We start from the raw sequence: 12,440 nt of genomic DNA on the forward strand, positions 1-12,440 counted from the left end.
ACATAATGATGCCTTTCTTACATAAAGTCTACCCTCAAAAGATAAGTCTACAAAAATTCCCTTTCAAAGAAAGCACTCGCCTTTGTACAAATACATTGAGTGAAGTCATGAAAGATCAGTAAAAATAAACAAACAAACATGTTGGTCACCCTAGTCATTCATAAGTGGTATCAAATAAGGAGAATGAAACCAACAGAGAGGATTTTAACGCCGAGCACTCTTGGTTTCAAAATGGCTGAAACATCCAAAAATGAAGAGGTCCTAATAAAAGGTAGGACCCACCTTTTATTAGGACCACTTGTTTTATTTAGGGGGGGGGGGGGTAATATCTCAACCATCTTAAAAACCAATTTTCATAAAACAAACTTTAAATTCCTCTACAACTTTATGCTCTTTAACATTTTGTATGTGGTTTCTAATCATCTTGCCTAAATCAAAATCTGAATTCTCGATCTCAACCAAAACTATACCATCCCTTTAGGAATTGACCCTTTCTCTCATCAATGTTGCAGGAGTGCACACTTTTGGTTTTCCAATCAGGCAACTGAGAGGTCATATGTGCAAACCAGAAGCTACCCAAGCACATTTTGTTGTTTAATCATTATAACCCTCGACCAGCAGGCAAACAGCAATTCCAAACCCTGTGGGCAGTAAACACGTTGTCATTTATTCCTGGACAGACAGCAAATTGTCAAGCACTGAATTTTCTGCAGTACATCATGGATGATGAAACATGCTTGTCTTTTCTACTTTACATGGGATCCACAGATAATCATAATATAAGCTGCCCTACACAGCACAAAGTGATACTAACTTGCGCTCAAACACAGAATTCGTATTCCAAACATGGATTAATGGAATGGGCAAAGAACAAAGTGAAAATTTACACGTGGAAGGCTTCATTTGATACAAACTCAAGAGGTACGCTAATGTGAAAGCAAAGTTCAGGCCCGTTCACGCGTACACCAAATGCATGGTTTCAACCACGGTTCAAATATTACTATTTAAACATGCGCATTCAAGCATCCTACTGATTTCATGAGAGGTGGAGTTGCAAACTCCTTCTGAGCATAGATGCTTTGTGTGTACACATTGCAGACAGTGATGATTAGTGCAAACACAGACAACTACCTTCTTTCCAAATGAAAAATAAAACAAAAGTTATGATCAAAAAGTAACCTATATGTAAAGGAAAGAATTGAAAAGATCGCTAACAATGTTTTCCAATGCACCAAAAGTCTACATGCACAGGTACAAACTACGGCACTATTTTTCACTGGGTAGCCACAAAGGTAGGTCAAATGGGGAGGGGAATTGCACATGGAGTGAAAGCTATAGCCAGACCATTCATCGCTGGACACAAGAATGCAGGGGAAACATCGACAAGGGCTACAAAATGGCTCCGAAAAATGTGCTATTTAAATACATATACATTCATCACACTAGATTTGACAATATCCCACAACACTTCTTCTACAAAATAAGTCATTATAGATATTGTAAGTAAATTGGAGGCTGAAGATGTGATAACATGGCATAATCCAGTCAAGCTGGTGTCTTTTCAGCTCCGAACTCACTACAAGGGGATCTCAGGCTTACTTTAGGAGTCACACTCATTCAAATGCTCCGTTCTCTGCTTTTATAAAAACAACAAAAACTGTATCATATACCTCTACTTTAAGGACTATGGGTTACATCTGTGGTGCAGAAAAAAAAATCATCCTTGTTCCTATGCAAATACTAATATCAGGAATAAGATTAAAATTAGATATCCCAATTAAACATAGATGAAGGGAATCATCAGCACTGGACATTTTACTTTACTATGGTTACTATTTTCTCAAGTCCTCTCTTCTCTATGTACCTTGTAGTTGCTATCCCCAAGACAAGATCACTCTATCACAACACGGGGGAACCTGGAATGAGTTTTATAGTCATCACATATTATATCTCTTGTGTATCTTGACATACACATAGCTCTCACTCCCGCCACATTCACATCATTTCGACACTGTAAATTCGCCCTCCCCGGACAAGCACAATCTATTACTTTGATCTCCACTCCGATCTCACTCACTGATCCTACACTGCTTCTCCATACCTCACAACCAATTGAGTATTACAATCTTACACCCACGAAAGAGTTAAACAAATGTGCGTTACGAGCCTCATATATCACTACAATTACAGGACATTCTGCTCTTTATGAAAAAAATAAAAAATGACATGCCTAATACAGCATATACCACTTAATAACTCTGTATATCAATAATATCAAAGTATGAATATGGAGAAGTATGAATTGCTGAGAACAGGAAAGCAGACACTATTCCAACACACAGACCCTGACTACTACTGCTTGGAAAGATGAAAGCAAAGGGCTCATACTTCCCACAAACATCCTCGCCACCCTACGCTGCACACAATCCAACACAAACAAACTCCCAAAGTTACCACTGATAAAAGTTTGCCAAAACCACAAAGGATAGTGAGTTACATGAGTCTTTGTAAAATTTTCAATGATAAATTCTCCAGAATGGGCATTGACAATATGACCTGTATATAAATTTTTCAATGTAAAAGGGAATATGTACATCGTTAACATGGCTGGGTTCACTACATATAAACAACTCCCATTAATCATTGATTTCATTTTCAGTTGGAACAGTGTCTCAGTACATTTAACATTCAACGCATCAAATCTTACACACTACTTGGCTACTGTACTGTCCTACATATAGACATTGACAAATGTAACTGTTTTCAGGGATGAATGATAAAAAGCATTTATGAAACAAACTTTACAACCCATGAATAGTTATCTGATATTTACAATTGACAATGATATCACATAACATTTTCATTTGCATACAGCAGGTTTACCTGGGACACTTCCATTATGCCACCTTTTTCTTTTGAACAAAAATCTTCGAGACTCTACATTGATCTAAAACCAGAGGGCAAAAAGTATTAGCAAATGTGCTTCTCTACATCACCTGGACTTTTGCTGTTATTCTCAAGTTTGTGAAGTCTGGCAAGCAACTTACAGACTATTTAACTTCTCTCCAAATAAAACCATCGAGCTCTAGAAATCTTTGAGGAAAGACAACAGGAAAAAAACAAAACTGACTTGATAGCGCTCATCCCCATCCATTCAAGCAAAAAATTGTTGCATGGTGCTTTTGTACAAAGTCCCAAAAAATTACTTGGAGTCATACACTTGGAAAAACAGTGTGAGTGTATATACACATGGAGTATTCTTGGGGAAACACAGGTTAAGTATATAATGCCTCACTTTGGTTTCGTACTACGCTTTGTGAGCCTCATGAGGTGATATGGCTGCTCCTGAAAATATGAAAAAGAAAAGAAAAAACAGTTGCAAGACACTTGTGACTTCTTCAACCTGACAGCAACTATTTCTCCCAATAAATCGACTGAGCTTCTACAGAATTCACAGACATTTGGGACATCAGAGGTTCTTTTCAGTTCTCGGCATTTCAATCCAGATGTTGCCACTCCTTGAATTTCTGCCGACTTACACCAATGTCATCGCTGAGGGTTTAACTCTTGCTAGCGGTCATACTGTTAAACTGTAAAGGAAGGCGATCAACTTGTAGTGAATGTTTCAATTGATGTTCCAGCTCTAACAGGCCTGCCTCTCATCCGTATGACCTGATCGTGAGAAAATACAGTGTTAAAACTTGCAGCCGACGCATCTACGTTGATCACATGACTACGGTGTAAAGACAAGAGTTGAATCATCATGTCGACTTCTGGTGGATGGGGTGAGGGTGGCATGCAAAAACTGGGTTACCGGTGGCTCGTTTGTGGCTCCATGGGATGGAAGTGTGGCATGGAAGTGTTATCGCAGCAGAAGCGGAGCTAGACGGGGATTGCATGTCTACATCAGTTCCTGCCAGGCTCATCTTCCTAACAGAATTGGTGGTGCACTTCCACTGCAGGCCAGCTGCACATACTCTTTGAGGGATGGTCCTCCCGTTGCCATGGAAATGTCAGGACGATGCCCTCTTTGCAAAAGCATCTGGTCTGCAGTGCTGTGCGACTCTCCCCCGTCCTATCGGCGGCTGTCTGCATGGCAGCCTAGTATGGTCTGGATGGAACGGCGGGTCTGTCGGGGATTGGGGGAGTTGGTCGGGATGGAGCTTCAGGACGTCTGTGCAACATAAAACAAAGAATTGGAGGACTGTGTCAAATCAGTTGCAATACAAATAACTCTATGCAAGATATCATTAATTTGAATAACTATGCAGTGCCCACACCTATAAGGGATAAGAACCAATTTTGGCTGTTGGGTAGAAGCTTGGTACGGATACAACGCCAGTCTAGTAATCAGGAGATCATAGCAAAATCAGGAAATTTCTCTGACCCAGGGAGAGCGGAAACCTCCCCTAAGCCCCCCTCAAAAAAAAAAACAATTCCATGCCCTAAAAACCAGAATTAGACTAGCTAACAAATTTACTCCCTGGAGTCAGAGATGTTGCGCTGAGCTTCTAAAGACATTCTGATATATGTCGAAAAGACAAGACATGTCTGACAGATTTGGCCAGTTTGTAAGAGAGACAGAGGATGTCGACAACATGAGTGCTCACCGTGGAACAGACGGGGCTGGTCTAGATGGCATGTCCGGTCTACCTGGTATACTGGGTTGGGCGGGTCTGGATCCCACCGACGGTGCAGGGGCGTGGTTACCTGCCGCTCGGGGGTTTGGTCTGCGCGGCATGTTCCCAGATGATGGGGCAGTTGAGGATCTGTAAGCACAAATGTTGGTGTTACAAAAACAGAAATATATAAATTAAAGAGGAAACATTACAAGTGGTTTGAATTCTTGGTGGCAAAACTAACTTTGATTAAACATACAACAATTATTTGGTAATATGCCGAGATCCTGGTAAAAGGTGAGACACATAATTCTGGTGAGAAGGGGATTTGCCTGGTAGTGCATCTTCATATGTCGGTAAGAGTGAGATGACATGAACATAGGTGCACACATTGAGTTGGGAAATGATGTCAGGTGCCACAGACTTGAAAGTCAAGATAATTTTGGAATTTGGATTAAGATCATACAGCATACGATTTAAATTCTAATTATCCCCCCCCCCCCCCAAGAAAAAAGGGGGGAGGGGTTGGGGATTATTTTAGGACTATGCCTATCTTCATGCTTATTGTTTTCAATATAGAAAAATGAGAAAATACCATGGAGTACAATATCATCTTTACACAGCCCCGTATGAGCACAAATTCTTTCCTGAGCTCATTAAGGGGCATTATACAAAGCCACAAAGATGAAAGATATTTGGCAGTTCCGAGAAGCTGTCCCAAACAGCGAGCAATCAAATGCATTTCTGAAATGTACTCTCCACCAAGCACATATGCCTATGTCAGCAGTCTAAGTTGCATGGTACTCTTCCCATGCAATGTAACTGTCAACAACCACTTCTGCATTTACACACTAGCAATGTTACATAATATGAAAATAAAATGTGTGTATGAAATGCGGTTGTTTCTTTTGTTTACTTTGTGAACAAGCATAGTACAGTGGTATTTCAGCTGGATTAAAGAATGTTATATACATTTGTAGATGTATGAAAACATTGAGGAGGTTTTGGTGTTCCGTATTCCTGCACAAGGTCATCACAGCATGCACAGTTTAGAAGAATTCTTGGCTCTGAATTGAGGATAACTTTCAAATGCACAGTGACTTAATGTTTTCAATTAGCAAGACATACTACTTACATGATAAGATAAACCCGTAAGAAGAACTTTCAAATATTCATTCATCTACTACAAAAAGACCCATGGTCACGTTTTCTTCTCTAGCCTACTCATACTACAGTCCCAATTTCTCACCAATAGGTAAATTTGCCATTTGGAATGCAGGGCAGAATATCTCAAAGACACAACTCATTACAAGTGATCAAAGATTATTCCAATAACCACATTTGCTGATAGATTAACTGCATAAAATAACTCAGACAGATAGTGCATGGCTGTCTTTGACTTCAAAGACTCTGTTAATTCCCCACACATTCTTCCCCAGTACCACTTACAGTGCACAACAATATTCTAAAGTATGTAAGTGACATGTATTATACACTAAGTGGATCTAAATCTTTCTTATTTTAAACTGTTCAACACCTTTAAATTGAGTAATGCCTCACAACTCAGTTTTCATATTCCTGACAGGAATCACTTCCTCTTGCTTACAATGGTCAGAAATCATAAGCTGATTTCAGAGGATTATGATATTCAAAATGCGCTACTTGATGAATGTCAAAAAAAAAAAAGTATAATGGTACCTTCCACTCACTCAACCATTAACAGAAAGACACAAGCAATTTTACTCCAGTTAGACTCAACAGGTGCACAATTATTTTGATGTGATCAATGTTATGAGGCAGGATTGCTCCTACTGATGAATTCATGAATGCCTGTGATGATGCAAATGATTCAAAATCCACATCAATCCATTAAAAGCCCTTGCAGGAACTCAGAGAGTTTGTTGGTGAAGACCATGTAAACATACAATGTGACTTCACTTGAAGTTGTATTGCAATGCAGTCTAGTATACAGAGTCAGAATGAGAAACTGTGAAAAACAGAAAGCTTTCTTGAATGGTGAATGCAGTAACACCTTGGTGATTTTATAAAACTTTCCACAATATCTTCACATGATGAGATGAACAAAGAACGGAATGAGAATTCATGATCCATTTGTGGTGTCATAAGTGTTTTTAAGGTAACATTTATGCTCCTACCCCATTGACTTTCTCATTTACCTGCCCCATCCCCTCCCCCTAAAAAAAGAAAAATAATAATGATGATAATTGATCAAAAGGAAAAGAGTTCTTCCATTCATTCCAGTTTGGGGGAAAATGAAGAAAAAACACCTCATTTAAGAAATATTTAAACTCTGAAAATTGATTCGGCCGATTCTAAGTGTGCATGTTTGTGGAAGATAGAATCAAACCCAATTACAGGGAAAGCTCATTTTAATATGGTCGCCAAGACTGCTAATTTTACCTTGTTATAACTGGTACCTCGTTTTAAATGTACTAAAGAAAGAAACTAGCTAAAAATAGTAATGGTGCCTACATGCATTTCACACTTGCTACTAGCAATTTGGCCACTAATATGAGGTAAAATTTGCATCAAGATTTGGACATGATTTAGAAATTAAAGTATGAAATATTCTGAAAAAAAATTTGTTAAACTACGAGGGGCACTTTCAAGGCATCAGCCTCTGGTACCTTCAGAAGAGTGACGTGAAATGGAAACTTTTATTGAGGCATCAAAACTACTGCACTGACATCTAACTTTCTGGCCTACATGAAACATTATGAAGCTGGTGGCAGCAGATTTTGCAGGAACAGACACATATTTCGAGATGTTTGTTGGTGACCAACAGGGTCTCTTGTGTGATCAGGATGAGAAAAAGGTGAGGGTGAAGAAAAAGCTTAGCTCCAACGAGAGTTAGATGCTGGCACGCACAATCAGAACACAGCACACAATTAGTGTACAGCAAAAAGTGGCTATACTATGAGAGTGGATATTTATCTACATTTGAAGTAACTGGTACATTTGGTGAGAGTGAGTGACACAAGATGAAGCGTGACTGAGTGAGAAAGGATATCAGTCTCGAATCTGTACAGGAGGATGTAATAACAGAGCTTATCGACAATAGATGTGTGAGGACAGATGAAGAGGAAGGACTTTTTGGACTTTTTTCTTTACCTCTTTGACGGTGTCGGGTAGCTGGGACTAGATAGACAAAACGGCACAGGTATCAAAGAGCGGTCTGGATGATTCTCTGTCTCTCAAAGCGAGAGACAATATAATGTTATATATGAACATAAAAGTAGTAATGCTTTGTGTATATTTTATGTGCTACAAAGGCTCATCTTTCAACCCTACCTGATGCACGTTTTACTTTGTGCACTTAAAGGGAAGTGTACATACAATTGTAGGATAGTAATAGGACCAGCTCTATTGACACGCTTTATTTGTTGTCGCCAAGGCCCACTGTGGGGCGGTGCAACTTTCGAGCATTAATGCGTGCTGTGGCCATGCAACACATGCTATGCAAGCCATATGAACACACAGCTGCAATCTTTCAGTGCAGAGTCCACGGTCTCTATGCTTGCATGCTATCTTAGAGGGAGAAATCATATACGTATCATTGGAAAGCTTGGTGGCTGGAGAATGTTAAAATCTACAAATCGGATGATCGATATTTGGCGGTCTCATCAAGATTTACATACCACGTGATAACCAACACATCCGGGTATGACTGCTCTCTTTTTTTCACCCAGAGAATCCCCTATGCTACTATGTGGAGTTATGTAATCCTCTACCATGCAATTATAGTCTAAAATATAAGGTTGTTAGTAAGTGTCATTATCAAAATGGCTGTTATGACCTTATGCTGCTTTCATCTACCTTACTGATGATAACATGACTTGTTAGATGACAGCATCATGTCATAGCATAATGTGCTAAATCCCTTTTTGTTAATGAACTGTCCTTCTCTCATTTCACCCTCACCACATGCTGAATATATTTTCATTGACGATATTGCCAAGTTAAAGGACAAGTTCACCTTCATAGACATGAGGGTTGAGTGAATGCAGCAATCCTATACTATAATACTCGAAGTTGTTGTTGTTGTCGCGGCCTTATGTATTTCCTGTTTTATTTCGGTGTTGCTGGTTTCTCTATCTCCTCCCGAGCCGTCGGCTCCGGGCAGTTGCGACCGGTGCCGTCGGCCGCAGGAGAGTATCCTACATCGAATGGCGTGGGTTTCGTCCCCTCTCCGCCTCCGTGTCGACGTCGAGGACGAAAAAGAAAAATTAATTAGCTACATGCATAATGCATTTTTGTGCGTGACGAAAGAGCCGAGCGTTTCAATATTCACGGAACCTGCGCTGGCCTCCTGCTTTCTCGATCTTCCATCTTTTAGCTTGCAGAGACACTGGGGGATACTACAGATGATGGTGCAGCGAAATCTCTGACATCTTCCGGCGGACGCGCACGCACACACACAATGTACCTCGCAGAACTCTATACACACTCTACACTGTGTGTATATAGTTCTGTGATGTACCTTTGCCTCCGCCTGTTACGTGTACTGAATGTATTGACGATGGTTTCACGAATCTGTGTGTGCGTGACATGGACTACAAGGGCATTTACGTACAGTTCGCCATTATTGGCGTCCCCAAATGAAAACAACGAACGTTGGTTATGTAATTGTATTTTGCACAACTGCAGAATACTATATGCAGCTCAGGTACGTCATTTAGTTTGCTCGCCGTTTGCTCTCAAGTCCGGTGTCATTGTACGCAGACTGTTTAGGACGCGGCTAAATATATTTGCCGATCGTACCCTTACATATCAGATTACACGCGCAGCTGTGTCCATTCGTTTACTGCAGAGCTGCTGTAATCATACATATTCATAAGATGAGCGGACGTAGAGGAAAACCTCGCTTTGCCGACCGCCTATTTTTAAAATTGCAAGTGGAAATAGAATGTGTGGTTCTATGGTCTATCAAACCAAGTTTTGGTGACAAAAAAAGAGGGAGCAAATGAAGACGAATGCAGTGATGTATATTCTTCTTTCTTCCATAACATGGGAAAAATATTAAAGAAAAAAAATACGAGGTCGTGAGAACCTACTCCCACGGGTGCCTATTAAACCTGATGACTATGATCTCCCCCTCCCCAAATAATAACAATGATGATAATAATAATAATAATAATAATAATAATAATAATAATAATGACAAGGATAATGATAATAATGATATAATAATAACAATAATAGGAGCAATAATTGTAGGCCTAATATTAATTATGATAATGTACAATCTGAAGCAGATGTAGTTCTATATTGATATGATATATCAAGCCAAGTTTTGGTGATTAAAAACAACAAGGAGGGAGCAAAATTATGAAGACGAAAATATCTTATTTTTCTCTCATAACGTGGGGAAAAGAAACATGAAAAAAAAAAACACAAAACAAACCGAGGCCTTGAGACCAGCCGTGGATTCCCGCGGGTGCCCGCGTGGATGCAAGAGCACGGGGTAATCAAAGTCATAGTGTTAATATCTTCCCGTTTCAACGGGAACAACCTGTGGGCAGAACTTTCGGGGAATCTCATTTGCGTTTTTGGTAATTTTTCCCTGAATGTTTTTGTTTTTCGCCCTGCGGAGGTGGAAATGTGTGTGTGCGTGAGGGGGGGGGGGAGGGGTGAGGGGCAACAAGACAACTGTTGGACTTCAACGGGTGCAAATAACCCCTCGAAACTCAAGTTCTATAATAAAAGCAAGTAGTGGCGGGAATGATCCCTACCAATGGACCGGATCGCCTGGCATATACTACAAAAAATGTATTATAAAATTTCTGGGAAGGGTGGTCATTTAGAAGACAGCACAATTAACGAAAGAATGAGAAGACTTTTCTTTTTATTTCTTCAATAAAAATGTGCAAAATCGTATTATGAGAAAAAAAAAATAAAACCCCTCAGACCCGTGGATTTCCACGGGTGCTGCTAGTATTAATAGAACACATCAGTGAGAGTTTGAGGAAAATCGGACAATCCGTTCAAATGTTACGATTTTTTTAAGTTTCTGCTCAGTCATGGCTGGATGAGAAGACTACCATAGCTTGTGATGTCACATGAGTACAACGATATAAAGAAAGTATACAGAAAATTCAACATATTTTCACTTTTCTTGCATAACCAAAGGTCACTCGACTTCTCTCTTTTAGAAGGCTGGGGTAATAATATTACCTTTAATATACAGTTTGTACGTCAGTAACAAGTTGAAGAAATGTGCACTTTCTTCAAAAAGTAAAAGTTTTGTGAAATTCTCTTTTTATTTTCCTTACATCGTTGTACGCATCTGACATCATACGCTGTAGTAGTCTTCTCATCCAGCAGTGATTGCGCAGACACTTTAAAAATTAATAACTTTTGATCAGATTGTTGGATTTCCCCCAAACTTTCACTGATGTGTTCTACTAATATTGCTGCATTCACTCAACCCACGTCTATGAAGGTGAACTTGTCCTTTAACTAAAAAATCAACAGTAACTTATTCATTCATTCATTAAAGCATATGGCACAATGTGCCTGGTTGATACTGTTTGCTGACTATTGCTAGTCACCTGGGATACAGTAACTTATGTATGTACCACAGCACAGTTATCATATGCCCCTAAAACAGTATTTGGCAAACAGACAATTTGTTTACAAATTCAGTATTACATTATGAGATAATCCTAGCCACAACAAATTTAATCTGTCATTGACTAAACTAGAACTGTCCTGGGAGCAACGTATGAATGATCCTCAATCAATCTAAGCAATAAAGAAAGAAAAATACATCCAAACTAGCAGATTTCCCTGACAACTTCCGTAATACTTATCCGAATGAATACCATCTAATTCTCTCCAACATATGACTGACCTTCACCCCATATATATGTATATAAACAGAGACTCTACCAGAACAAAGTCTAGCCTATTATGTCACATCATTGTCCCAAAAAGACTTGACTCACGGAACGTTTTGTATCACGGCATTCATTCTCTGGCTGTACTCACCCGTTGAACGGCTTGATGAGGTCATCGTTCTGCACGGGCGGGGGCAGTGGAGTGGACTTGGTGGACATGTTGATGTCGCCGATGATGCGCAGGGCCTCCTTGGTGGCCTGGTACATGCGCAGCATCTCCTCTCGCCGCTGCGCTTCGTCTGCGCTCTCCTCCATGAGGGACGCCTGAAACGGACATCACAAAATTATAACAACATGCCTCAAAATGCAATGTTTCTGGCTCAGACGCAATATTCCTTGCAATATCCAGAGGCAGGAGAAGCACTGCCGCAGGGTAAACAACAGTCTACCTATTATTTATATCATATTGGATGGCTATGAATGGGATACCAGGGAATATTGCACGAGTTAGGGCCAATATTGCACGAATCGAAGATGAGTGCAATATTGACCCTAACGAGTGCAATATTCCCTGGTATTCCATGAATTAATGCCATCCAATATAATTATTATCATCTACAATCAAGTAGAGAAAGGCATAAACTGCACAAAAATACCAGGCTTCTACTCGTCTTTGAAGTTGACTTGGCGGTCACATCCCAGCCCTGAAAAGGGGAAGCCCCTAAAACTGCGTATGAAGCATGCAAGCAACTAGCAAGACGTTTGCGCGCTTGTGAATTGTAACAAAATGACGCGCACTATTGCAAGCGTTTGCGCACTCAGCAAGCGCTCGCACAACACGAGACAGGATATGGTGTGATCTTGAACGGTCAGTAACAACGGTAGTCTATGGGAATTAATACGTTGGCCTATGCGTTTCGTTCAATATGCTCTGATATTGAACAGTAAAATTTGAGCGGAC

The 12,440-nt window shown here is 40.0% G+C and overlaps 1 protein-coding gene across 1 annotated transcript in view; it reads right to left on the reverse strand.

The window, feature by feature from the left end:
- Positions 1–401: 401 nt before the first annotated feature.
- The window catches only part of LOC139740363 (dynamin-1-like), an 83,579-nt gene continuing 71,540 nt past the window's right edge, over positions 402–12,440 (reverse strand). The window contains exons 19-21 of the mRNA XM_071650956.1: positions 11,631–11,803; positions 4,611–4,769; positions 402–4,174 (exon numbers count right to left, since the gene is read on the reverse strand). Of these exons, the coding sequence (XP_071507057.1) occupies positions 4,102–4,174; positions 4,611–4,769; positions 11,631–11,803 (405 nt within the window). The 3' untranslated portion in view covers positions 402–4,101. The remainder of the gene's footprint in view (positions 4,175–4,610; positions 4,770–11,630; positions 11,804–12,440) is intronic.

This window comes from Diadema antillarum, unplaced genomic scaffold (genome assembly GCF_040938485.1).
Source record: "Diadema antillarum isolate AM-2024a unplaced genomic scaffold, OU_Dant_1.0 seq00000850_RagTag, whole genome shotgun sequence".
In the NCBI taxonomy this organism is placed as follows: Eukaryota; Metazoa; Echinodermata; class Echinoidea; order Diadematoida; family Diadematidae; genus Diadema; species Diadema antillarum.